Raw genomic sequence first — 27,179 nt, forward strand, 5'->3', positions numbered from 1 at the left:
CACCAAAGGGATGCTTTTTGTGACCCTTTAATGAATGCCTGGCACTCAGTGTTCTGTGATGGGATGGGGACAACCCCTCCTGCTGCAGCAGAGCAGCCAGGGTTCCTGGGTCTAAGTCCAGCTCCACCCTGATAGAATTTGCCTGAGCCACCCCATGCTGTGTGGTTTCTCTGCTTGTCATGGTTTCTTTCTTCATGCTAGCTAAGCTGGGGATGCTGAGAAAGGAACCCCCAGAGCAGCCTTTTGCCTTGGGCTGCTGGCCCTGCAGCAGGGCTGGGGGGGATCCCCCGCCCGGGATGGAGTTATTGACATGGGCACTACAGAAAACACTGCTGAGATTGTTCACACTAATGTTATTTAGCAGCAATATTTCCGTAATAAAAGAAATCAATGGGCAAGAGAAAAGACCTGTCCAGGGCTTTGATTTTCTTATTTTAATGGCATACTTATTTACTCCCACCAGCGTGCCCATCGGATTTTCATTACGCGGCCTTCGCTGTAAGTGGAGTGGTATTGATACGAGCTGCTGAGTTAGCGCCTTGCCGCGCGGGCCAGCTCGGGTGGGACTGCTCCTGTTCCCCAACAGGGCCCTGACAAACCCCAGGGAACAGGCCTGGTGTGTGGCCAGGGAGGCCTGGTAGCCCGGAGGCACACACATATGTGCACACACAGAGCTGCCCATGTGTGCACACACACACAAACACAGCCTGCCTGTTCGTGAACACACAGGCGTGCACACCTGCTGCCATGTGCACTGCAGGCTGTGCACACACACAGGAGTGACACACTTGTGTCACCTGCATAGGCACACACACAAAACTCTTCTGGCTATACCCAGACATGTGTCCTACCCACATGCGCCCCAGCACTCACACACCTGCAGTTGCTCTGTATGGACAGATGCCTGATTGTTTAACCTGTTTAAAAAAGTGTGCCAGCCCCACCTGTTGTGCTTACACCCACCTGAAAACTATTTACCTATATGCACACATAGCCTGTGAAAACACACATGCACACACACACACACACACACACATGCACACACACACGTGTGACATGTCTGACAGCATGTGTGCACACCTATGTGTGCGTGTATGTGTGCAGACCTCTCAAAACCACCCGCTTTGTGTGGGTCCAACCATCCTCAGGGGGCCACAGACTCAGCACTGCCTTATCCCTCAAAAGCATGGAGCCTGCTGAGCTCGATTGCCCATGGAAGCAGGGATCTGGCACCAACCCAGGCTTTTGGTCACCAGTGACTGCAGCAGCAAGAAGAGTAACAGCACCATCTTCTGCCAGTCCTTGGGAGCTGAGACAGGACTGATCCTGCCCAGCACTGTACTCCCAGCTCCCAAGACTTTGAGTGGGATGATTCCAGCTTCCCCAGGGACACCCAGCTGTCAGCAGGACTGCTGTTGAGGCTGGAGCTGGCCTTCACCATGGCAGGGCTCATCATGTTTCAGAGACTCTTCCAGAGACCCGAGTATGTGGGATGAACACCTTTATTACTGGTATCTCTTTTCAGGTAGCAAATTAAGAACTAGCCCATGTGCAGGCCTGCTGGTCAGCAGAATAGGGACAGGGACAGTCCAGGGAGCAGTAGGATCAACATGCTGCAGGCCTGGGTGGCCAGGGACACATTCGTGTGTTTGGCAGCAGAATGGAGGTGAAAGCCCTCCACCAAGCAGTGAGCTCACACAGATCTGACCACAGGGGTGCAAGCAGGGTGCACATCTGGGTTTGGTTGGAGGATTACAGCACTCTCTTGGCAGCCGGGATCCCATGCCGGGAGCCGAGCAGAGTGGCTGTCTCCAGAGGGTCTCACAGCTGGGGGAAGCATTTTGAGGGGCGAGATCCCATCCTGAGCTAGTACAGACATTTGGGCACTCGAGGACACTAGGTACGTGCATAGCCAAGAGGCCACGCAGATCAGGGTCTCCATTAAGGCGACAGACGGTGGGTTTCCCCCTTGGGGGGCACTGCCAGGAGAGGACTGTGGGGAAGTGACCCTCTTCCAGCCCCAGCCATCCCCCAGGGCAGATGACACACAGGGGAGCAGGGGCCCCTCCAGCACAGAAGCCAGGCATTTACCCACTGCCAGAGGGTCTCAGTGCTGATCCTGCCCCACGCCAGGGTGACACTGTGTGCTGCCAACCCACATCAGCAGGGATGGAGCCACGGGAGACACTGCCAGCTGGACACAGCACTTTGTGCTGCCCGCAGTCCCGGCAGGCTGCCAGAGAAACGGGGGACTTAGCAGCCGACCTCTGCAATGGGCGCTTTGGTCTGGTCTACCCTGTGCAACCTGCTCTGAGGGCAGCATCATTCCCCTGACGTCTCAGGAGCTGAGGAAATCTTTTGGGGCCTGGGGACAGCCAGCTCCAGCTTCTCTCCCGCTGCATGCTGAGGGCACACCAGGGTGTTCGTACACTGTGAGGCCACTCCTGCCCTGAGGGATGGAAAAGCAGGACGTGCCTCCAGTAGAAAGGAGGGACGGGCAGGTAGTAAAGAGAACTGACATTCTGTGTTGCTGAGACTACCAAGGTCCTTCTGTCCTGGCACCCTGTTTGCCTGTGGGGAAAGGACAGAATCTGGGGAAGGCACAGGGGATCTCCTGCTGCCTCTGCTAGAACCTGGGCTTGGGGAGGAAGACCAAACTGCTGGGAGGATAGGAGCCAATTGGGCTCAGCAGGGTGCCCTGGTGAGACTGGCTCAGCACCCAAAGGTGCTGAAGAAGGCATTTGCTTCCAGGAGCAGGCCCTTTGTGTAGACTCGCAGGGTGTAGAAGAGGGTGACGAAATCCTGAGTGCTGAAGAGGGTGTCAGCAAGGGCGAAGGCGAGTGTGGAGGGGATGAAGCCCCGGCCGTACTCCACCATCCAGGTGCCCGCACTCCACTGCACTGACGTGGCCTCTCCCGCCTGGTGCACGATAGTGTCCCCTGCCAAAACACACAACCAAGCACAGCTTCAAGTGCTGCGCTGTATCACACCCAAATGGGAGACACGGGATCAGGGCCTGCAGGGTTGAGCCTTCCAACCCCACCCCAGCCTTGCTGTCTTTTCTCTTACTGCCACCCACTAAGATGCTGGGATGTGCCACTGGGGACCCAAATTGCTCTGTTCTGAGCTCTTGGCTTCTGTCAGTTCAAAGGCCATACCTCTACGACACGGATGCAGCCCACAGGCCACCATACTGCTGCACTTACCTGGATAGTAGATCTCACTTCTGGTGGTCCCCTCCTTCCATTGCCGGAATGTCCCCGAGATGACGGTGTCAGAAATATCTGCCCAGTAGCGACCTGTGGGAGGAGAGACAACACTGGCTCAGTGTTTCCCTGCCAGGGACAGCACAGGAGCCCAGGTCTGAAGCGTGGAGCAGGGGGGTCAGGATGACAGCCCCAGTGCCTCAATACACCAAGAAGTGACAATGGCTCTGGTACTCTCACTGTCTGTGTGAAGAGCCATATAGCACCAGCCAGGGCTGCTTGGTGTCCTTAAGCCAAATAATTTCCAACTTCTTTGGCATTTGCTCCCTCCTGAAGCACTGGGAGATGAGATGCCTGCCATTGCCTGCCAGCTGGATTCAGAGTCCTGGCCATACAGCATGTCACCCACAGGGACCTGCAGATGTTGCAGGACACCATGGGGGCTGGTCCCCTTGCAGGGAGTGTTTGGCCAGCACCATTCACCCCATCCAAGTAGTGAAGCAGTGGGCTGCCTATGTTGGGCATATCATGGCCAGCTGCACCTGAAAGAGTGGAGTAATAATAGCTCGGAGAACTCTCCTGCTCAGCAGCCCGGTCCCTCTGCTTACCCGAGTGTCCTCCGGTGTCGACAGCTGTCCCAAAGAGCAGCACATACTCAGTGAGCGAGGCATGCAGCAGGCACATGGAGCCCATCCACCCACCCGCATTCACGAACACCCACTGCAGGTCCTCGTCTGGCAGGATGTGGCCTGGGTGCTTCTTTCGCAGCTCCACAATGATCTTGGAGAAAGCCAGCTCATGGTCCAGCCCTGCAGCACCCAGGGACACTTTAAGTCCCTGGCACAGAAAAAGCTTGGCCGACCACCCAACCCCCCCCCCCCCACCCCCAGGGTAACCTGCATAGCCACAAGGTTTCAGCATTCCCCCTGGAGAGGTCTGTTTAGGGAAGATATCCCCTCCCTCCAGCCCTCAGCTCCTGTTGACCCAGCTCCACCGCCTCCATGTATGGTGATGGAGGATAAGCAGCACCGAGTGCCCCAGTCTGACAGCTCCATCCCAAGTGCTGGGCAATATAGGAGACCCAATCAAGGTGACAGTGCCCGTGTCCTGGTGACATGCAGCCCTGACCAGACTCCCTGTGCCCCATGGGGACAGCCCTTGTCTGAAGCCCCAGGCCTGACCCACCTGGGGCTTCAGTGCCAACCAGGCTGGATGATGCCGCTGCCCTGGTCCCCATCCCTCCCTTGCTCCAGTCCCATTTTCCACTCCGCTTCCCCCGCGTTTCCTGTTGCTATTCCCCGGTACCGATGCCCTCCCTGTCCCAGTCTTGCTGCCCAGGCCCAGCTCCCTGCCCCTCCCTGCCCCGGCCCCATTTCCCCCATGATCCCGGCCCCCTGTAGCGGATTCTCCCCGGTCCTTCGTCCCCGCTACGGCTTCCCGTTCCAGCCCAGGCCGCCGCTCCGCGCCACGTCCCCAGCTCCTCTCTCCATCCCCAAACCCTTGCCTATCCCCATCCCCACCCCCATCCCTCCTCGGCCCCGCTCCCCGCCGCCCCTCCGCGTCCCCACGGGCGGCGCGTACCCGCGTGGTGCCGGGCGAGCTGTGCGATCTCAGCGGGGGTGAACTCGTAGCGCTTGGCCGCCAGCCACCCGCGCAGCCCCTGCAGCACCAGCGCCAGCGCCCCCAGCGCCAGCCCGGCCCGCAGCGCCCGCCGCCCCCACGCCGCGCCCATGCCGCGCTCCGCCGCCCCGGCACCGGGAGCGGGACCCGGGCCGGGACCGCCCCCGCCGCGGCCACGCCACGCACGGCCCGGGCGGCTGCGCCGGCGCGGCGGGGCGGGGCGGGAGGCGGGAAGGGGCCGATCCCGCCGGGTTTCCGGGAGTGGGGAGGCATGGAGCCATCGCAGGAGGGGTCGGCGGAGGGGGCTGGCCGCTTCCGCGCCAGCGGTACGGATGAGGTTGCCTTCCTCCGTCCTTCCCTTCAGAGCCGCGGCGGAGCCCAGCACGACCCCGGGAAGCGGGACCTTTGGGGACCTTCCCTGCCCAGAGCAGAGGGGCTTCCGGGCCGGGACAGGGAGGAAGGGGTGAAGCTGATGGGGGGCATAAAGCGTGCAGATCGTCTTGCTTGCCCCTTGAGCAAGACGGGGTGCGTGTACCCCCTCTGTGGGGCGGTCTGTTCCTGACGCCCCGTTGCTCTCCCTCCCCGCAGAGCACCAGCATATTCGGTACAACCCGCTGCGGGACGACTGGGTGCTGGTATCGGCCCACCGGGTGAAGCGCCCTTGGCAGGGTCAGCTTGAGAAGCCGCCCCCCGAGGATGTGCCCCGCTGGGACCCCAAGAACCCCCTCTGCCCTGGGGCCACCCGGGCCAACGGCGAGGTACCACCAGGGACACGGACCTGGGCTTCACCTGCCACCTCCTCCTGCCTTCATACCATCTCTCACCCCGGCAGGTGAACCCCAAGTACGAGGGTACTTTTGTCTTCCCAAATGACTTCCCTGCACTGCAGCCTGATGCTCCAGAGCCTGGTAACTTTGGGGAGCGGAGCAGGATGATGGGGACCCCTCAGCTTGTGTCCTAGGGCTGCTGTGGGGTGGCCTGGAGAGGCTTGGGTTCTGCCTCAGCACCTTCTCCCTGTCAACTCTCTGTCCTTCCCCAGATGACAGTGATCACCCCTTGTTTCGAGCTGCCCCAGCCCAGGGTGTGTGGTAAGTACTTACATGGTTCCAGCAGATTTGGGACACAATTTGTCAGGAACATGTCAGGAATGGTGCTGGAGTGTGTTCTCTTCATGCAGTGCATATTCTGTATGCACCTGCTCAGTTTTGGGGTCGTTCTGGGGGGTTTGGCCCTGTCCCTTGTCCCACTGCATCCAGCAAAGTTTGAGGGTCTCCAGAGTTCCCACAGTCACAGCTATGCATGTTTCCTCTACAGCAAGGTGATGTGTTTCCACCCCTGGTCGGACCTGACGCTGCCCCTCATGTCCCTGCCAGAGATCCGGGCTGTCATCAATACGTGGGCAGAGCTGGCAACTGAGCTGGGTGCTTCCTACCCCTGGGTGCAGGTGTGGGGCTGGTGGGGGCTGCTCTTTTGTGGGTGAAGGTGGGAGGCCAGTGCTGGGTACTCTGGCAGTATTTGGGGTTGGGAGCATCCTAGTCATGTGTGGGTCTCCTGATTTGTGCCCTTTGAGCCTTTGTGCCCTGCTGAGCCTTTTCCGTGTGGATGTGAGGCTCTGTTTTCCTGCAGGTTGCTTCCCTGCTGTGCTGGGGACACCACGACAGCCTGCAGTGGGGCCCTGTGCCTGGGACCTGCTGGCTGCACCTCTTCCTCTTCTTGTAGATCTTTGAGAACAAGGGAGCGATGATGGGCTGCTCCAACCCGCACCCCCACTGCCAGGTGAGGCTGTCCCACCTGTGACCTGGCTAAACTACAAATCCCTGTGGTGATCCTACTGCAAACCCTGAGGGCAGATACGAATGGCAATCCCCCTGCCCTGGTCCTGAAGCTTTTTTCAGTGAGGATACCGCTGTGTCTGTCGTGTCACTTCATCTCTGGGGACTGTCCCTTGTGGCTGCCACATGCCAGACTCTCCACCTGGTGGCAGCAGGGACCTCCAGATGGGTAGTGTGACGAGGGGTACCCCTGCGAGTGAGGGGTTCGAGCACCTCAGTCCTGTGCCCCAATGTCCCTCCTAGGTGTGGGCCAGCAGCTTCCTCCCAAACGAGGCACGCCTGGAGGACCGGACCCAGCGCCAGCACCTGAGCCAACACGGCGTGCCCATGCTGCTGGAGTATGCTCAACAGGAGGCTCGCCGAAAGGTGAAGGCGTGGATGTTGTCCATATCCCCTCCCTGGGGGCTGGTTGTGTGCAGGGGTGGGCTCCCCAGCCCCCAGGAGCTGGGCCCTGGGAGTGCCACAGCTAGGACTATGTATGTCCCCATCAAGCACCATGGGTAACACCCCCCTGCAGTGCTACAGGCTGGAAACAGTCTCTGGACAGCAGCCAGGCAGAAAGGGTTGTGGGGGAGCTGTTTGACAGCTGACTGAACATGAGCCAGCGGTAGGCCCTGGTGGCCAAGAAGGCCAGTGGCACCTGGCCTGGATCAGGAATAGTGTGGCCAGCCAGAACAGGGAAGTCATTCTTCCTCTGTACTTGGCACTGGTGAAGCTCCACCTTAAATACTGTGTCCAGTTCTGGGCCCCCCAATTTAGGAAGATGCTCGAATTCATCTGGACAAGGGCATCAAGGCTGGTGGAAGATCTGGAACACAAGCCCTGTGAATAACAGCCGAGGGAGCTGTTTAACCTGGAGAAAAGGAGGCTTAGGGGACACCTGATTACTCTCTGCAACTCCCTGAAAGGAGGTTTTAGTCAGCAGGGGGGTCAGTCTCTTCTGCCAGGCAACCAGTAACAGGGCAAGACAACACAGTCTTAAGCTGTGCCAGGGCAAGTTTAGGCTAGACATTAGGAAAAAATTCTTCACTGAAAGAGTGATTTGGCATTGGAATGCGCTGCCCAGGGACATGGAGGAGTCAGAAAGACTGGATGTGGCACTTAGGGCCATGGTTTAGTTGATAAGCTGGTGTTGAGTCATAGGTTGGACTTGATGATCTCAAAAGTCTTTTCCAGCCTAACTGATTCTGTGATTCTGTGCCCTGCAGGAACGGCTGGTGGTGGAGAATGCAGACTGGCTGGTCGTGGTGCCATACTGGGCTGTGTGGCCCTACCAGACCCTGCTGCTGCCCCGCCGCCATGTCTGTCGCCTCCAGGACCTCAGTGACAGTGAGAAGGACAGTGAGTGGCCCTGAGCTTTGTTGTGCCCCATCCCATGTCCTTTAGGCTTGACCTTTGTTAGGAGATAGCCATGCTGTTTTTGAAGGGCTTATGTCCTTGGGGTGGGGGCTGCTGAGCTTAACTGAGGAGGGGAATGGCAGCTCTGTTTTGTTAGGGTAAGAACTAGGTGTTCAGGCACAGCCAGGCCTGCTGGTGAGACTCGTGTCCTTTTGGGGTGATGAAGCATATGGTGCTCCCTGCTTTGCCGAGGGGCGTCTCCTGCTGCATTGCTCGGGCTCCCTGTGTGAGTGGGGAGGGGCGGAAATTACCATGTGTATCCCTCCTGCCTGTCACTGATGTCCACCCAGAGAGCAGTGATCTGCTGCACACCTGGCAAGCTGCTGGCCAGCTCGGGGTGTGAATGAATCACTTTTCTGCAGGCCTGGCCTCCATCATGCAGAGGCTGCTCATCAAGTACGACAACCTCTTTGAAGTCTCCTTCCCCTACTCCATGGGCTGGCATGGTGAGTGTCATGGCTCCACAATCCTCTCATCCGCTTCCCCGTGCCCTTCGTGCATCTCATGCGGTGCCTCTGCCTGCAGGAGCCCCCACAGGTGCCTACCTGGAGGAGGACTGCAGGCACTGGCAGCTCCATGCCCACTACTACCCCCCGCTGCTGCGTTCCGCCACCGTCCGCAAGTTCATGGTGGGATATGAGATGCTGGCGCAGGCACAGAGGGACCTCACTCCAGAGCAGGTGAGTGCTGCTCAGGGGGGAGTCAGGGGGTTGTGTGCCAGGGCTGTCCCTGGGACCAGCCCCCGGCTGTCCCTTGTGCTGTGCCCTGCAGGCAGCTGAGCGCCTGAGAAGCCTCCCTGAGGTGCACTACAAGAAGAAGGCCGAGGAGGTGTGATGGCGACCAGCAGAGCATCCAGTCCTAGGATGTGAGTCTGAGGGGGGATCTTACTGCTTTCCACCACTACCTGAAAGGAGGTCAGGTCATAGCCAAGTGGGGGTTGGTCTTTTCTCCCAGATAACTAATGATAGGACAAGAGGGAATAGCCTGAAGTTGTGCTAGGGGAGGTTTAGATTGGATGTTGGGGAATATTTTTTCATGGAAAGGGTGGTCAGACATGGCAACAGGTTGCCCATGGAAGTGGTGGAATCACTGTGCCTGGAAGTATTCAAAAAAATGTGTACATGTGGCACTTAGGGACATGGTTTGGTGGTGGGCTTGACAGTGCTGTGTTAACAGTAGAGGTTTAAGATAGTATCATTTAGTGTGCAGAGTAAGGCTATGAGTCATCTGGGAATGGTGACAACTGAGGTCTGGGAATTCGTGTCAGTTGTGAGCCCTCTGAGCTCCCAGATTCTGCTGAATCTTGTCAGGACTTGGCTGTTTTTTGGGACTGGTTTTGCCCGTTTGGGGACTCGGGGCCTAATCCTGTGGCATCCTTGTGTAGGTGGTGTTCCTTGTCTCTTTCACCATCCCAGGCTCTGTCTTCTGCCCCCATGGCATGCTCCTAGCACCACTAAAGGGCTTACCCTTCTTACCAGTCCAGTCTCACTGGTGGGACTGGGATTTCTTCTGCCCTGTGAAGGGGCACAACCCCCCTGGACAATAAAACCTGGAAGCAAAGTGCCTCTACCTGTGCTGTCGTGGCTCTCAGCCCTAGGTGGGAGGTTTGGAGTCTCTGGTGAAGACCCCCAACTGCTGCTGGGGGGTAACACGGGGCTCATGGAATGTGCCAGCAGCCCAGGACCTGTTGCTCCTGTCCGTGCCTCTGCGCTGCCTCCTCTTCCTCCCTGGGGGGAGCTCTGAGTCTGTCTCTGAGTGCTGCGGGCCTGTGGAGGAGTGGGAAACGGAGGAGGAATGGATGTAGCCCAGGGCTTAGCCAGCTTCTGGAGAGGGCTGAGCCCTGGCGGATGCACTGCACAGAGGCTGCTGGCTGAGATGCTCACCCCTGGAGCTGTTCCTCTTCATCCTCTCTGGCTGGTACTGCTGGGCAGCAGCCCTCATGCTGCCTGCTGCAGGTACAGGGGCTGCTTGGGAGGCAGCCAAGGGCTGGTTCATCACTCCTCTCAGGGCTGCCAGGGAATCCAACTCTCTTCCGGGGGCTGCTCCCCCCTTCGCTGTGCCCACCCATGGGGTGGGATAGTTGCAGCTTGGACACTGGGCTGAGCTGGGGGATATTCTATTCACCTCTCTCTGTGCTCTCCTCCCTTTCCCTCCAGGAACGCCGTGGGACTCTGCAGGGGTAGGTGATGGACAGTGATGAGGGGGGATGCCAAGCACTATGTACTCTCATGTCTTCTCAAATAGTTTTTATTTGTCACTAATGAGCCATTCTCAGAACTCTAATGAGACCCCACTCCTTGTCAAGTCTGAGTGTGCTCCTGGGGGCTAAAATACCTTGCAAGGAGAGAAATGCTCTCCTCCTACCTCCAAGACAGCAGTTCACAGGGAGGGCTGTGTTCCCTGTGCGCCTTCTGTGCGCCGCTCCCCCATCTGTATCCATGGGGCTGGGACAGATGGAAGGGTCTCCTGGCCTGTGTGATGCTGGGTGCCCTCCTACGAGCTGGTCCTATCTTTCTGCCTGATTGCTCATCCCAGAGCCCACAAACTGCCTTTGCCTGATCTCGGCACTCCCGAGGTGCTCTGGCGCTATGGAGAGGAGCTGGTGGCTGACCCTTGAGTTTGGAGGGGTCATTGTACACAGCATCCCTCACCAGGGCATCGGGGCTGCCCTGCTGGGAGTACGGCCTCTTGCAAAACTGATTTCTCCCCTCCCGGGACAAGCAGAGTCTGTTTGGTGTCCGCCACCATCGGGATTGCGAGCCCTTTCCATTGCAACAAGTGCCTCCTCTGCTCCAACTTCCCGACTTCCCGGCTTGTTCTCCAGGGTCCTGGGAAAACGCCGACAAATTGACTTCAGTGTGGCAATGCAGCTCGGGGTAATTAGCCTCTGAAGCGGCTGTAACGAAGCTCGTCATCTCCTGCACGCGCAGTTAGCTCTGATTTAGTGGCCCGGCGGCTCCCAGCCTGGGCGGCCGCGCCTCGGCCCGCGGCCGTAAATGAAACTCGCCGTTGAGTCAAGCGGTATTAAACTTTACAGTCACCGTCTTTAAAAACGGGACTCTCTCCAATAAATCAGGGCGAGTGGGATTGTAAATATCGAGGCAGGATCCATATTGCTTAATTAAACAGCGCCTAATGAACAGCCTGTTTGTTGAGTTGTGATTTAGGATGCAGGCTGGGGAGGCAGCGCGTGCCGAGGAGGGCTGGTGCCTGTGCCAGGGTGCCCTCTGCTGCAGGTACCAGCTGCTCAAGTGTATCTGCTGCTAAAAATATCTCAGAGATTGCCTGAGAATTAGTTTGGGTTTTTTTAATTTAAAAAAATCTCCCCCTGAAATCTGAAACAGCAGTTTCAGATGAAAGCAGCAGTTAGAGGAGGAAGAGGAGGGGTACACCCAGGTGTGAGAGCTTGACCCTGGTTATGCTGAGCTCCCCACTTCCTCACAAAAGATCCAACTTCCTCTTGCCCTTATACTTTTAGCTTGTGCACAGGGGTGTGAAAGGCTGGAAGGGAACAATGAGCCTTTCTCATGGCATGGGGAGGCATCAGGGTCGTGCAAATGGAGCTGCTGAGGATGGAAAGACATTGCAATTCATAGGAACCATCACTAGTGTGCTGTAAAGCCCAAAGTCTTTTATATTTTGGTAATTGCAGTCCAGTGGTAATTAAAAAGTGATTTATTGCAGGGAGATTAAAAACGTCTAGCTGGTGAGGCATGAGGGAGTGGAGGGCCTGCAGGGTACCCAGCTGTTGTTCTTGACCTGGGAGCATCAAAGGGAAACAAAGGCCTCTTGGGGTTCCTCATAAGGATGTTCCTTGATGCCGTTTCATTTCTCCAAGGGAGCTGTTGGAAATCCTGGGGGAAGTATCTCGAGGATGACCTGTGACTGGGTCATCCTTGTCCTGAGTCTCTATCTCCCAGCATGAGAGAAATGTCCTCTGCAATCCCTGCCCTGAGCTGCTCTGGAAGAATAAATAGGGCAGGTAGTGGGGAGAGTGAGAGGAACTCAAGCATGGAATTAACAAATTAAAACCCACTGGGGTCCCATAGAGGTGTTTGCACCCTCTGTGGTGCATTAATGGGTCTGTGAGGAATTAGGAAAGGGCCAGAATGCTGCTGTGCCGGGCTGGCAAAAGCTGTGCTCTGCAAGGAGCAAGGGATTCACCCAGTGAGGGTTTCAGAGATGCAGAGATGCTTGAGAGGGTGTGAGCAGGAATTTATTTTCATTTCTGTCCCATTTTTTGATGCCACTGAAAGAAATGGGTCAATCTGCCAAGGGATGTGGCTTCCCCAAAGCTCCTGGAGCTTTGTCGCTACTGAAATGAGCTGGTCCTTGCCCAGGTTGTAGCAGTGGCTGTGTCATTGTGGCTGCCCTGCATGTTTGGGAGACCTAGAGCACCCCCAGCTCTGACACTGTCTCCTTCTGTGGCCATGGGTGAGCCCTGGGATGCCAGTCTGGGAGGCAGCCCTGGTGGACAGAGACCATTTGGCATGAGCACTTCATGGTAGAAGGCAACTGCTGGAGGCAGGTTCATCACCTTTGGTTGGGTGTCCATGTCCTTGGCACCTGCCAAAGGCTGCAGAGCTGCAGACAAGCTGCAGATCCTGAATCCCCAGTCCTGCCCTCCCCTCTTCCTCTTCCCTCTGCCTTCCATTGCAGGTGAGACAATAAAATATTGAGCAAAGGAAGGTAATCTGTGACCAGTGTGTTTTAATCAGAAAGAAAAGTTACGAGTCAAGGCCTGCTGGCTCCTGCCATGCTGCAGTTTTAGTGTCCTTCCTGATACTGGGTTAATGGCTGTCATTTCATTCCAGTTTTACTATTGGATTTGCCCTTATTGTTGAGTTTCTCCTTGTCTGCTGCTGCCTGTGACTGAGTAGGGATTTTGGCAATGAAATAAGGAAGAAATTAGTGAATTTTTAGGGAGGAAGAGAGGAAGGATGAAAGGAAGAAATGGAGAAAAGGAGAGAGAAAGGAGGGGAGGGTAGGAAACAGGGAGGGAGGGAAGACTATATCCCTCCCATTTCTATTTAAAAGATATCATCAGGCACTTACCATGAAAACAATTAATAGTTTTAAGCAGCTGCTAAACACTCTGGTGTCCTGAAGCAGGAGGGCTCCATGCAGTGGAGAGATTTTGTGTGCCAGGAGAATGCAAATCAAAACCCAGATCCCTTTTATATCTTGTCTTAGCTGGCCATGTAAGAGCAGCTGGGGCAGTGAAGAGCACCCAGTTTGTCCTTCCTGCAAGGCATTTTCAGAGCCCTTGGGGACTATGAGTTGTGGGATGGCTGCTGGTCCCAAGTGGACACAATGGGATGTCTGGGTGCTGCCTAGCAAGCTCTGCATGGATTTCAGAATCGCAGCCCCAAGGGTGGAATTTATTCGTTAATCATCTGATAATACTGGTAATTAAATACTATCACATTACAACATCCATGTGGTCAGTAAGCACTGGCCCCCCAAATTTCCTGCGTGCCTGGTGTTGGGGACGTACCTTGGGGCTTCAGCTCTTGGCAGTGGGGAGTTGTCATTGCATGTGGTTTTAGCCTTTCCCATTCTGGGACCCCATCTTAGAGTCAGCAGCCTCTGCTCAGAGCAAGAGAAACAACAGGAGCACGCAGATTCCAGCTGGATTCAAACCAAACTATCTGGGGACGGAGGGGAGAGGTGTGGGTGGGAGAGCAGGGGACTATTCTGGGATAGGGGCAGCCAAAGGGAAGGTAATCTTTGACTGCAAAAGGGAGTTATCCACCAGCAGTGCAGATACTGGGAGAAGGCTGGAGCCCTCGCAGCACCCAGGATCTGGCATGGCTGAGATTGGGCACCCTGGCTGTGCCTGGCACATCCCTGCTGCTGGAGCCAGCTGTGAAAGCTCACAGACATCTGTGCCTGCCCCGTGGGGAGGGATCCCCCTTCATCCTGATGTTCCAGAGAAGAAATCTCTACGTATTTGCTAATTATCATGAGTGATGCTGAGAAGTCTGCTACTAAGCCCCAGGAGCAGTGAGACATTGCAATGCCAGGATGGATCCGAGGTGGAAAATCATCCCCTGGGGTGTGCCTGGGCATGAGGTGACTCCTGCCAGAAGCAGAGCCCTTGGAAGAGAGGAGGAAGTGGAGAGATACTAATTAGATGCTAATAAGCGAGTAATTAGTAGATCTCCAGCCTCCTTGGTGCCCATAGGGCTCCCTTGCCCAGCTCCAAGCCAAACCACCTGCTTCAATGTACCTAAGGTGGTTTGAGCCCCACAGGATATGGCTGGAGCAGGGATGAACCAGCTGCTGCTCCCCACGCACAGTGACAGGCTCGACCACCACAAAATATCCTCATAAATTGCCCTCATGAAACAAAACTTGACAAATAAAAGCTGAAAGTCCATTTGTAGCCTGTTTGCTTTTAGTGTTTAATTCCTTGCTTATTTTGCCTGCATTTGTCTCTGTATCAGAGCAGCTCCTCCACTCCTTCATAGCTTTGTGCTTGGGTGGGGAGCCAGGACTCCTGGATGCCTATGCTGTCCCTGTGGGAAAGGCACTGCCCCTCTCTTGTGCCTCATGTTTCCCCATGGTTCAAACAGGATCAATCGCACAGAGGCCAGACCTCCTCAGCTGACCAGGCAGTGGGAGCCCCCGAGACAACCCTGCAGATGCCTCTGGGCTTTTGTAGGATCCTTGGGACATTCCCAGTGTGACAGCCTTGCAGTTCCTCTGGCTTGGATGGCTCCGTTCCTTCTGGCACAGGTCTTGAAGATACCAAGAAAAAGGTTTCCCAGCCCTAGGACTGGCTGCTGCCCCAAAACAGTGCTGTGCAACAAACCCCTGGGTTAGCACACCCAAACTGCAGGCTTAACATTTAATTCAGACAATAAAAAAAATCTAGTTTTAATTTAATTTTTAAAATCAAATTTTTAATTCTCACACAGGCAAGAAACAGAATGAGAGTGAAGCCAGGATGGGTCTCTGGGATGCCAGCTTGCTTTTTAACCCTTCCCATCCTTCTGTCATATTCCCCTTGGGATCAGAGATGCTCAAAAAGCCTCTCTCTGGTTCCAGCTGCTTCCAATGTGCTTCAGTAACAGCAGGACCCTGCTCCATCACAGCCCATCAGGTCACCTCAGAAGTAGCAGATCCATTGGCACAGGAGAAAAGGAATGACCCCCAGCCTCTGCTGGGGTCTAAAATTCCCTCTGCCCTGGAAAGGACTAGCCGACACATCAGGAACTTGGAATGATTATGATAAAACCTGTGGGACACCAAGGGCATCACTATGATTTGTGCTGTCTAAATGTTAATCAGAATAATAATGCCTATTGAGACAGCTGTTTTAAAAGGCTGTGATGTCGGAGTAAAAATTCCAATAAAACTCTATTAGCCCTTCCTCGTTACACTAATGGTGCCTGCTGCTAAAAGCCCCCTGCTATAGACACCCGTATTAATGGGCTTATTACAGGAAATAAAATCTGAGGCTGAACATTACAGTGAAGCCTGATTAATTCAGCAAGGTAATCTTTTTTTCTTCCCCCTCCTCTCTGCCTATTCTTTTTCTCCCCCTCTTTATTTAATGAATGTACTTCTTGAACTGCCAACTTTTGAGCTTTTCAGGGAGTTTGGAGATGATTTCAAACTGATCTTGTTCACAAAGAGATGAATCTTTGAGCCAGTTCCTGGTGCAAACAGGGGGGAAGGCTTCTCATATATCTCCATCAAACCAGAGAAGAGGAAAAGCAGCTAGGCTAGGAGTGAAGAGGTTAGAGAGGGGGGAGCAATGGATATCCCAGGGATATCCAACTGGAGTAGTAGCCTGTGGGCTGGAACAGCCCATTGCTTGTCACCAGGTAGGTGCATGTGACATTGGCCAAGGTGACTCTGGGGGCAAGGGCAGCATCTGCCCTCAGCTGCTCCTTCCCATCCTTTCTTGTCCTGATTTATCCTCTTTTGCTGTCACCTGTGTCCCTGCAGGAAGGTTTGCCTGGGTCTCCTGTTTGCAGGTGCCATCCCAAAGTCAGTGTGGTATCACCTGGCGAGGCTGGCACCCTGGGCTCATGCTGAGAGGCAGAAACACTCTGACAGACACACCACTATTCATTCAGGCTATAAATAACTCCCATAAAAATCCTCTTTTGTGTTCAGCCAAACCCTGCCAATGGGAAAGGAGACGGCATCTATTTTATGGGCGGCTGGAAGCCGGCTTTGCATTTTTCTGGCTCACGTAATCCCACAGGTACCCTCGTTTCTTTTCTTTTTTTAACAGACTTTTGATTCACATTCCTTCCAGCCAAGTTTAATTATGGCTTTGGCTCCTGCTGCCCAGGGAGGGGAAGGGAAGGGAAGAGGGCAGCTCTGCTGGCCTGTGGAAGGACAGGGAACATGGGGCAAGAAGGAGGGAGGGAAAGGGGAGAACAGGAGGGCAAGAAGGAAAGTGAGAAAGAGGGAGAGCAGGAAGGAGCAGACAGGCTGTAAAGATGGAAGGAAGAGGAAGAGGCAAAGAAAAAAAAGGAAGGAAAGTGGAGCCCAGGTCTGTGCCCATCCTGGGAACCTCAGAAGGGTATCCAGGTCCCAGACCGAGTAATGACTACATTTACTGATTTTCTAATTACCCACAGCAAGAAGCTGTGAACATTGTGAGCTTAGAGAGTAGTCTGGACATACTGGGTGATGGACAATCAAAGTCTGGAATTTCTTGAGCCTATTTCCATACAGGTATGTTGCAGTCATACATGGGGCTAACATGCTAGAGGCAGTTAAGGATTTAATTACAATGTAGGGAAGTTGAACTGAGCCGGGAAGGAGAAGATGGTGGCCTTGCACAGATCCTGCCAAGCAATCCTCTGGGGTCTGGAGATGGGGCTGGAGCTGAGGTTTCCCTCTGGGGATCTGTGGCCTCTTTACCTTGGGAAGTATAGTGGTTTTGGATTGGGGCTGGCTGGAGATTTTTTCCCTACGCTGCCTGTGCCCACCATGCTGTCACGGCAAACACCCCATTAACAGCAGGGGTCTCTTCTGCCTTACACAATAACACAGCCAGTGCTCCCTTACTTACATGTCCACCCTGAAAAAAGAATGCCTTCCTTGTCATTAGTCCCTCAGATCTTGATGGATAGGTTCTTGCTGTGATTTCTTCACCACCACACCCTTATCAGTGCCATCTGGCAGTGAAGGTGAGGATCAGCATGGGAAACCCTGTGATGAGGGAGAACAGTCTGGGGACTGGGAAAAGGGGACAAAAGCATCCAGAAGGAAGGAAAAAAAAAAAAGATGAAGAAATCAATTTAGTTACAATAAAGCCTCTTACTGTATTAACTGCTAATCCACAAATACACAAACACACAGAGGGAGTCCTTGGACTAAAGGCATTTAATTAAGCTATTTGCTGGCTCTGAAAGATTGGGCATGATGGAGGAACAGGCACAGCGGGGACCTTGTGGGAGATGCTTGCCAGGACCACTGGTGACCTTCCCCCTTGGTTTAAGGCCATGGAGCAGTGCTGTCCACTCCATGGGAACACAGCCTACCCTCCAACCACATCTGGCTCTATGAACTTCCCTTTGCTGGTTGGGGAGAATATCTCCTGGACCCCCATGGATGCTGAGGAGCTGACTTTTCATGATGTTTCTCATCCAGCTGAGGTGTGAACTGTTGGCATCATGGGGCCATTTGCTTTTTCCTCCTCTCCTTTTCCTTGAAGGGAGGGGGATGCAGTCACGGGGGTTATAACTCTTCTCTCCTTTCATTTGATCTGCCAGAGGGCTCAGCAGGGGGAAGACCCTGTCTCGGCAGGCTGCCCATGAGATAAAAGGCAGAGAGGGCCAAGCCAAGACATTTTTTCCACTGTTCCCCCCACCCCTTCGCCCCTTCCTCCATCCCCCTGGTTTTTTTGGCAAAGGACGAAACAGGGAAATGAGTGTACTCCTTTCAAAGCCCTTCTTCTTTCAATATTGAACCGGGCTTGGATTCCCTTCTGGATGCCTGATTGCTGGCATTTCCACTCCCCATGCAGCCTAAACTGTAACAGCTGAGGGCTGGGGATGCTGTCAGGGGACTGCAAGCACGTGTGGGGAGACTGTAAGGGAAACACCAGCCCTCTGCTTCCCACAGATGCCCAGCCCCTTGGGGTCCCTAAGCCCCATTGCCACTTTTTGCCTCTGAAGCTCTGCGGCTCTGACTTGTCACGAGCTGTGGGGTCTCTGCTCCTGGCAAGCTCAAGGGTTGTAAGATGTCTGGCTGTGTCACTGTGTCCTGCAAAGCCTGTGCTAGTGTGGGTCATGGGAACCAACTCCACTGTCCTGGGATTCTTATTAAGATATGGGAATCCTGTCCTGCCCTGATCTGGGATGAAAACCACACCAGGGAACCTGGCAGAATGCAGCCCAACTCCCACTTGCTGCATTGAACACAGTGGAGTGTTTTATTTTAACTTTTTCCAGAGGTTTTCTTTTGATTTCACTCTTTTCTATTTAATTTTTTTTTGAATAGAGATAATGATCTTGGATTTCCAAATGAAATCATTTGGCACCTGGGTGGAGTGAGGGAGAAAAGATTTATTTTTCATTTAAAGCTGTTGGAACGGGATAGCTAAAATGTTGCATGTCTTTTTTTTTTTTTTTTTTTTCCCCTCAGAAGGTTTTTGGAAAGAGAAATTTGTTTGAAATGACCTTTTCTTAGGAAGTGTTTTGATGAACTGGCATTTTCTGGATGAAAAAGCATTTCTGCCCGAAGTGCCCTTCCCAATAGAAGGGGCAGGAGCAGAGGGGCCGTGTGAGCTGCAGAGGGACAGGGCTTGGTGTTGGGATTTCTCCAATGGTCATCCTCCAGTGGAGGATGCTTGGAGTGGTGTGGCCAATTTGGTGCCAGAACCTGGGGTATACTGACCAAGGTGGTGGGGGCAGCTCTGGTGTGGAGGCTCTCGGGGGCTGCTGGTGAGGGGAGTCCAGTGCTGCAAGGCAGCAAGGAAGAGGAGGTTAGATGGGACAGCCCAGATCTCCAGCATAGCATACCCCAGTTCCTTCCTATCAATCCTTTAGCTTCTCTCATGCCATTATCATGCTCTGTGTAACTTCCCAAGGAAGGAAGGCAACCCACTGGTGAGGCCTTAATGCAAACCTTTAATTAGCAACCACTTCTAGTTATGCTTGAGGGCCTTTGAGGCAGGAGGATTTGGATTTATGAAGGCACCACAGGGAAGGAGATCTGCTGGACGTGATCCACAGTTCTCTTCCTGGGAGAGTCTCTCACTAGCACGTTCCTCAGACCCAGATCCTGGCAATGCACATTTGCTGGGGCTGGAAAAACAGCACAGTGTGCCTCTGCACTGGAATGATCCCGCCTTACATCCAGGGTTGCAAAAAGCTTTTCAGCTCCAACAGCCCAAGGACTGAGCTGGACATCCCATGGAGGAGCAGCTGGATACTCTGCACAGCTGCTGTCCCCAAACAGGGGCCCACATGGTCAGTGCAGCCCACACCCTGTCCCCTCCCAGGAGGGTTACATCTTCTCTCCTGCATCCCATGTGCACATGAGGAGGATGGGAGTTGGGGATGCCCCAGGAAACACTCTCTTGGAGGTTGTTCCCCTTCTTTAATCGCATTTAGCTGTCCTCATTTGTTGCTTTCCTGCACATCTCGTGTGGCATGTCGATTCACTGTCGCTCTGGTTTATTAATCAGAGTGTCAGGCAGGGGCAGATCAAATGGCTTACAAGAGCCTAAGTACGTTACAGCAGCGCTATTATCTCTCTCCACTAAAATTCATAATCTCCATGAAAAATTAGAGCAAGCTGCTCTGACAAGCCCCATTCTCCATATGCCCCATGAGCAGGACCCTAATTATTTTACCTTTCTTTAACTCTTTATTAATCCCATCTTCCACCAGCTGCCTGTTATTTTGCCTGGGATTCATGCATTAACAAAAGAGATTGGCTTCACACATGCTTTTAAAACCCTGGTGCTTGCAGACTGCCAGTGTGAGACTGCTCTAGTTGCATTGAGATACCTGCAAGAGAGGTAGACAGCTGCTTTTGTGGGGTCCCTTGTGCTTTTTGGGGTGACCTTGCCTGGCAAGGTGGCAGTGTCTGAGGATCCTTCCTGTGGTACCCAGCAGGTGGTGGTGATGTATAAGTAGTTTCTCACAGCCTTTCCTTATCGGAGGATTTTAATGTTTTATTCAGCTTCAGATTTATGTCATCTATCTCTTGGTCTTCCAGTGGGGGCTCACTACATAAGGAGACTTTCTTTTCGTATTTGCCAGGCTGGACACAGGCAGCGTTTCGTTCTTGTTCCCTTTTTGTGCTCTCCAGACCATGCCATGTGCAGACTTTCAAGTGGATGGAAAACAAGCAAAACCTCTTATCACTCCTGCAAGTCTAGTTGGCACAGTCTTTCCAGTGTTTGACTGCATTTAATATCTTTTACTTCACATCTTTCAGCACTTTACAATAGGACCAAACCAATATCCATAACAATTCCAGTTTTGAATGGATGGTGTCTGGAGGGAGGGAAATTATTGACCTGAGACAGGGTTGATGCTGTGGGCATACCTGGGCAGAGAGAAACATGGGTGGACTGGGAAGCTGGGATTCTCTTGTCCACTCTCTGGGTGTGAAAAGCAGTGCCATGGTTGTCAGCCAGTCCTTTCCAGGTGGCTCTTGGGACAGCTATTGTCCTCTGGGGAAAGCACTGGGATAGATCCTGGAAAAACTCACTACTTCTCCCAAGAGCTGCAGCTAAGGTGAACCAGAGGAACATGCTGGGGCTGGAAGTGGAGAAATCAGGAATGTGCCTGCCAAAATCTTTGGCCAGGGTGTCCAGAGGAGGGGCAGAGGGGAGCTGAGGGCATGCAGATTGGTTGTGCTGGGCTAAAGCCTATCTGGGTGTCAGTGAAGGGCCGGGACTGCAAGGGCTGGGTCCAGCTTGGCACTGGTGGGTTTGCAGCCCCGTTTCATCCCAGGGATGCTCAGTCTCCCAGCTGCACCCCATGGGCATCAGTACAGAACAGCCGAGGGGCACAGTGCTCCATCTCACTGCCCTTCAGCATGGAAATACCGACAGGTACTGAGGAGATTTTTAATTCTAGGAGCCACCTACTTCCCTAGAGAGGCAAGAGGGGTTCTCAGATTCTCCATCCTGAATGACTGACCCCAATGCCACTGCTTTCTGTGGGAAGTAACTGGTTCCTCTTTGCTTTTTACTCTCTGCCACATTTATGTCCAGGTGTTTAACTCTGATCTTGATCAATTTAAACTTATCTGTTTTTTTCTATGACAAGGGCCTCTGAGATGATGAAAAATTGACATGGTGTAATAGCAGAGAAATGTCTTTGGATCTGCAGCCAATCTCTCCTGCAGTGTAGAAATGAAGCCCTCCAAACACAACAGAACATCTGAGCAAATTCAATAGTTTCTCATTTTTATATAGGTATATATATATATATATATATATATATATGTATGTATGTACGTACATGTGCATAGCTCCATAATACTCATATTAATATTCTCCACCCATTTCATTGCAGCATCTGGCCATCAGAAATACAGCTCCTAAAGCCATGGGCTAATGGGAAATGTTTTTATTTGTCCTTGTTATAAAATAGGTACCTCCGTATTAACTTTGCAGGGCATTATATTGATGTAGGGCAGTAAACTTTACGGCAGATTTCACAACCCTGTTAAGTGCATCATCTTAGGCTGTAATATCTATCTGAGAAGACAAGTGAAACCCTTGCCAGCAATACATGCCTGGGAAGGTGGTGTGAAGCTGGGGGAGGAGAGGAGAAGTGGTGCTGATAGCTGCAGGATCCTGGGGTGTGCAGGAGGCTCTCCAGATCCCAGGGTGAGGGGTTTGCTTGCTGTTCCTTGGCTGCTCACTAAGTCTCTGTGAGCCGTGTCTGTGCCAGCAGTGATTGCATCCCTCGGGATTCTGGCTGGCTGCTCCAGAGGCTGTTTGCTCTCCTGTCCCTCCACCTTTCACATCCCCAGTAAATCTGACGCTATACACACTGTGGCCGCTGGTCACAGATAACTGCTTAGCTTAAATCCTGCTTGAATTCCCTTGGCTTATCTGCTAAATGGGATCTCGGTTATAAATGGAGTCCTGCAGACATGAAGGTCTATTTGGGCAGGGGCTTGTTTGGCAAGGAGTTTTACACAAGTTTGAGCAAATTGCTGGGGAAAAGCTGAGAGATAATAACAAGGAAAATGATATTAAACTGGCGTTTCTGCTTCCTCCTTATCCCTCAGCTGTTAGCAGCTCACGAGGAGAGTACAGCTCTCAAGCAGACAAGGCGGCACGGATCTCCACAACTCCAGCCCAGCAATTGCAGCTGTGAAATGCTGTCTCAAACCAGGAGAAAGAGAGAAAGTTGCCCTCATGTGTGCCCCCATGGCTGCCTCAGAGAGGGGTGGGTCTGTGCAGGGTGAAGATGAGCTCTATGGCCATTGAGGCACAGTAGCTGCAGGGATGCTGGCCCTCCTCCCCCCCCTCTTGGTGGCTGTGTGCCACCACTGTCAGCTAATTGGGATGCTGATAATTATTAGTGTTTCATGATTTAATTTTCTCCTCATTACAGTCTCTGCCTCAGCCTTACTGACGCTGAGCAGACTCTACGAAACACTGTAGGAGGTGGTGGGAATGATCCCTTGCGGGACATTGGTGAAACCAGATCAGATGCAAACTGTGCCTGGGTGGGGCCAGGTCAAAACCCCATAGCTTTGGGACACAGTGAAGGCCAGGCTGGGCAGTGGGTTAGCAAAGCTGGGCCTGCAACAAGTCAGAAGAATCTTAATTCTTCCGAAAGTCTTCGGGAGATGAGTTCAGTGTCTGCAAAAGACAGGAGAAAAGCTTTGTTGGTGTATCAAAAATTGCACAGCAACTCAGAGTGTTACAGGTGAAAAACAACCAACAAAATAATTTACAAGGGTTAGCACAGGATAAACGTTGTGTGGGGAAATCAGTCAGCTGGACAGGTTGGCTGGTCAGTGTCTGGTGGTGATGGGAGCCTCCACTCACAAGGGTTCTTGCTGTTGTCTCCTCAGCTGGGCCAGGAAAATCTGCCAAACTTTATCTTGCTCAGTTCTTACAGCCTAGCCAGGCATGATCGTACCTGAGCCCCCAGAGCATGCATAATTCAGTACCACTGACACCTCAAGTACATGAGGAATGTCTCTTAAATTCCTTAACTGCATACAGAGGACAGTCCTACATGACTGTTCCTATTGATGACCTGCAAACCTCTTGTCACGACATAGGGAGGTCACTGCAGGGATGCTTTAAGACTTTCCCTCCAGGGTGGAGATCATCTCTTTCAGGTACACAAGGCAGGACCATCTTCCTGCCTGGAAGGCTCCTGTAAGAATTAGTCAGATACTTAATTGTGAAGTTGCCCTGAGGGTGTTTGCTGCCAACATGAATTTTCAGGACTTCTTAAATCCTTTTGCTTCCAAAGCTTTATAATTTCTTTCCCTTGTCTGGTGACCAAACCCCATCAGGGAATATTCAGGTTTTCCTGAGTCTTGGGGTGCTGCAGGGAAAGGACATTTGAACAGACATTGCTGGCCAGACTTCAGCACCAAGACCTTTCCCTGTGCACAATCCAGGACTCGGTTGCCAAATAAGCTTTGACTTGGGCCAGTTTTTCCCCAAGGGCAGAGAGGTGGGTACGAGAGGGAGCTGGTGGTAGGGAACCTAGGAGTAACCTCTGTCCGGGTCAGTGCAAGCCCAGATTGATGCCAGCACTGCCTGGCACTGAGCTTGAACCAGAAGCGTGGTGCAGTACAAATGGGAAACGAGAGAAGCAGCTTGACAGAGGGCAATTTGGGTAAAACAGCATCAGGAGTGTCAAAATAGATTTGTTTCCAATACAGAAAACATCTCCCCAGGGAGCATGAGGGAGACTTAGGAGTTGTTAGTTTTGGACGAGAGAGGCAGTGAATTTGATCTGCGAACAAAGGGGAACTGGCAAAGCTGACAGCTTTTGCTCTGATTGCTTTGCTTCCTCTATGCTGGGCTATGTCTTTTTTTTTCTTTATCCTTTAATTTTTTTTCCTTTTAATTTATTGAAATGCTTTGGATCTCAATTCACTTTCTTTGCTCTTTACTTCTTATTGCTTTGGCTGAAACTTTAAATCCCCAGTATGACTGGGATCAGGGCAAGAATAAAAATATCCCATGGAAAAACAAACCAGCCCAAGGACATGAAAACAAGCTGCAGGGTTTCTGATGTTCAGTTTTGGTAGCAGAGGGTGGGTGTCTCTTGGGAGTAGGACAGGGACATGGGGATGGAGGGCTCTTGCCAATCCCTGCACAAAGGGTGGTCAAAGTGAATTTATGGGCTGCACTCTGGCTCCCAAGGATCAGAGTCTCTGCTAAAATCATCTGCCTGACTTGAAGGGCAGGATAAAGGAGAAGTCTCCCTGCCAAGGGGTGAGGCTAGAGGCTTTTCCTGAAGCTAAGTCAGTGCCAAGAAGGAAGCTCTGCCTAGTGAAATGTCCTCTGAGAGCTGAAGGGACATTAAAAAGGAGCTCCCAAACCACCTCCTTGCCTGATCCTGTTTCTTCAGAAACAAAAATACTTTTTTTGCAGGGGGAAACTGAGGCCCAGGGCAACGGTATGGTATCAGTAGGTGGGGAAGGCTTGGAGCAGCATCCCACATTTCTGGGCATCAGCTGTTTTCCCTCTGTGCAGACAGCTTGTGTAGTCAATGTGTCACGTTACTCTCTTTTCATCAGCCTGAAATTACCATTTGTGAAAAGGGGAAAGAAATCCAAATCTTCAAGAAGCCACTCAGGCTGTTATCTGAGGTTTGTTTCTTTTTTTGTTGGTTTGGGGTTTTTTTGGTTGGCTTTTTTTTTTTTTTTTTTTTTTTTTAATCAAAGGAACAGATGTTTCTTTTTGATATTAAATGGGCTGCAGGACTGGATCCTGCTCTTGCTTCTAGCACTCTGTATCTGGAGTGAAGCAGCAGTCCCTCCAGTGGGGAGAGGTACTTCTTTGCAGTGTCTGACCCCTGGAAATTTTGGGAAAGGGGCTTTCCCCTCTTTGTGGCGCCTTGCTTTTGATGACATTAGTAATATGCATTTACAGCTTGCCTGCTTTGGAGCGGCTCTGGGAATATTTCTCCTTTCTGACTGCTGCTTTGTCTACCTCAAAAGAGGGCAGTTTAGTTTTTCTGCAGCCTCCCCCTGTCCCTTTGGCTCACCTTCTCTTTCAGTAGTGCTTTTCTAGTACCATCCATGGTTGCCACTCAGAGACACCCAGGGTGGACACCTGCAGCTTATCTCAAGAATTTCCTGGGGAAAACCATTTCCCAATGGGATCCTGAAGCCCTGCTCAACCTTTACCTTTCTGTTAGATGTTGGCAGATGCAGACCAACCTCCTGCAGCACCTTGTGTGCAGGGACTGGTTTGTAAGGTGTTTCTCTGCAGCAGTTGGGCTGTTGTCACCTGTCTTGACTCTTCTTGCGTTTCTGCTCCAAAAGATGTAGTGAGTAACATTGGCCATGCCAATGACCTTGAAGTACAAGGCCAGGGGCTTGTGTTCAGACAAGGTGTACAAGGCCAGGGTGTGTTGTGCACACCCTGCATAGACGTGGCCTGCTGTCAGGGTCTGATTCTGCCAGCTCCATCTCAGGTCTGTGTCACAGTTGGATTTAGCTCCTGGTGAAAAAGATGAGAAAGCTGGAGCTCAAGTGATGTGCACGGTTAGATCCTCACGGCTGAATTTTGTCATTGCTTTCCCCAAAACAGGTGATTCTCTACAGATCATGGTGGCATCTGCTCACAGGGTATTTGAGCTGATACTCAAGAAGGAGCTCAGCAATGCACAGTGCTGAACCTCACCATCATCATCCTCATCATCAGATTGGCAGTGGAGCACAGCAAGGCCAGGAGCTGCAGCACGTGGACAGATGCCTGGTGGAGGGAACAGTTTCTGAGTCCTGTCTCCTCAGGGCTCCCTGCCCTGAAAAGAGGGTGGGATCCACCCCAGAAACGCCTCATCCTGGGCCCAACAGAGAAAACTTCATGATCACTCTGCTTCTCTGAGAAGCAGCATCTCAGGGGTGTCTGCTGCGTTTCTACCAATTTTAACACCTAATCTGAAAGAGAGGAACTCTAATTTGATGTGCTGGCCTGAAAAGTGCAGGAGCACTATTCCTGCCCACACTGCAAAGAATGGTCTCCACGCCTCCAACACAACAGATGTCCTGACAAAGCCCCAGCTGCTCTCTGAGGACTGTGGCCACATTTCAGAAAAGGTTATGGACTCCCTAATCAATAGCTGGAGACTCTCTCTGCTCCACTCTAGGGCTGAGGTATGGGGACTGTGGCTGGTTAGGTACAGAAAAGAGCTCTGGACTGCATCAGAAGCATCTAAGATGTCAGATTGTCTTTAATCATGAAAATACAAAAGCAAGAATCTAGTCTGGCTGCTTGGCTGTGCTGAAATAATCGCTCATTTAGAAGGTGGAATATAAGCCTAAAAGCTAACATTTTTGGTGTATATTTATAACAGGCAGGCACAGAGGACCTATCTACACTGCATTTAATTTCTTTCACAAGCTCCTTTGATCCAGACATTACTGTCCAGGCAAAACTGGCACAAGTTCCTTCGCAGGCATGACCAACCATACTGCTTTGAGCTGCCCAGCACTGCAACTGAGAGTGGATTCATTTTAATTGAGTGTTTGGGCTAGCTACACCAGCCAGAAATCTTGCTTCAGCTTGTCGCCATGAGCTCATTACTTCCAAAATCCAAAGCCTTGTCTACTTCACAGGGACGGAAAAATGGGGCACGTGCCAGGTGCCTGCAGCAGGTCTCAGCTACAGCATGTTGGGTGATGTAGAGGACAATGCTGGGATGGGATGGGGGGGACGCCCAGTTTGACTGGGATGGAGCCAGGGAGTTTGTGCAGTTTGTGCAGCCTCTTGAATGCCCTTGGTATGTGTGGAATAAAATCCGTAAAGAGAAGGGCACGGATTCTGGGTTTTCATCATGTTATCGTTCTGTCTGCCCCGGGGCAAGCAGGAGGACCACTAGCTCTGGGAAAATCAGGCATCCCTTTGAAGGCAGGGAGATGACTGCTGGAGTCACTGGTCCTGCTCCAAACTCCTCCTGCACTGGCCTCCAGGGTA

General features: G+C 52.6%; 2 protein-coding genes across 5 annotated transcripts; one reads left to right on the top strand and one right to left on the bottom strand.

Annotated features, from left to right (window-relative positions):
- Positions 1–1,484: 1,484 nt before the first annotated feature.
- SIGMAR1 (sigma non-opioid intracellular receptor 1) lies at positions 1,485–5,015 on the bottom strand. 2 transcript variants are annotated; one of them, XM_063421871.1, is made up of 4 exons: positions 4,788–5,015; positions 3,815–4,015; positions 3,207–3,299; positions 1,485–2,939 (listed from the first exon to the last, which is right to left on the bottom strand). In XM_063421871.1, exons 1-4 carry the CDS (start codon positions 4,936–4,938, stop codon positions 2,713–2,715), a joined length of 672 nt encoding a protein of 223 aa, XP_063277941.1. In that variant the 5' UTR covers positions 4,939–5,015; the 3' UTR covers positions 1,485–2,712. The 2 variants fall into 2 exon arrangements, with proteins under 2 accessions (XP_063277941.1, XP_063277942.1); XM_063421872.1 differs by lacking the exon at positions 4,788–5,015 and having other exon boundaries at positions 3,862–3,913.
- A 24-nt stretch (positions 5,016–5,039) lies between these two features.
- On the top strand, positions 5,040–26,911 carry GALT (galactose-1-phosphate uridylyltransferase). Of its 3 annotated transcripts, none has more exons than XM_063421869.1 (12): positions 5,040–5,152; positions 5,415–5,584; positions 5,659–5,734; positions 5,866–5,914; positions 6,141–6,270; positions 6,546–6,602; positions 6,902–7,024; positions 7,867–7,999; positions 8,419–8,502; positions 8,582–8,736; positions 8,828–8,921; positions 25,794–26,911. In XM_063421869.1, exons 1-11 carry the CDS (start codon positions 5,098–5,100, stop codon positions 8,888–8,890), a joined length of 1,095 nt encoding a protein of 364 aa, XP_063277939.1. In that variant the 5' UTR covers positions 5,040–5,097; the 3' UTR covers positions 8,891–8,921; positions 25,794–26,911. The 3 variants fall into 3 exon arrangements, with proteins under 3 accessions (XP_063277939.1, XP_063277940.1, XP_063277938.1); XM_063421870.1 differs by lacking the exon at positions 25,794–26,911 and adding an exon at positions 10,881–11,197; XM_063421868.1 differs by lacking the exon at positions 25,794–26,911 and adding an exon at positions 9,441–10,206.
- The last annotated feature ends 268 nt before the right edge of the window (positions 26,912–27,179 follow it).

This window comes from Prinia subflava, chromosome Z (assembly GCF_021018805.1).
Source record: "Prinia subflava isolate CZ2003 ecotype Zambia chromosome Z, Cam_Psub_1.2, whole genome shotgun sequence".
Taxonomy (NCBI): domain Eukaryota; kingdom Metazoa; phylum Chordata; class Aves; order Passeriformes; family Cisticolidae; genus Prinia; species Prinia subflava.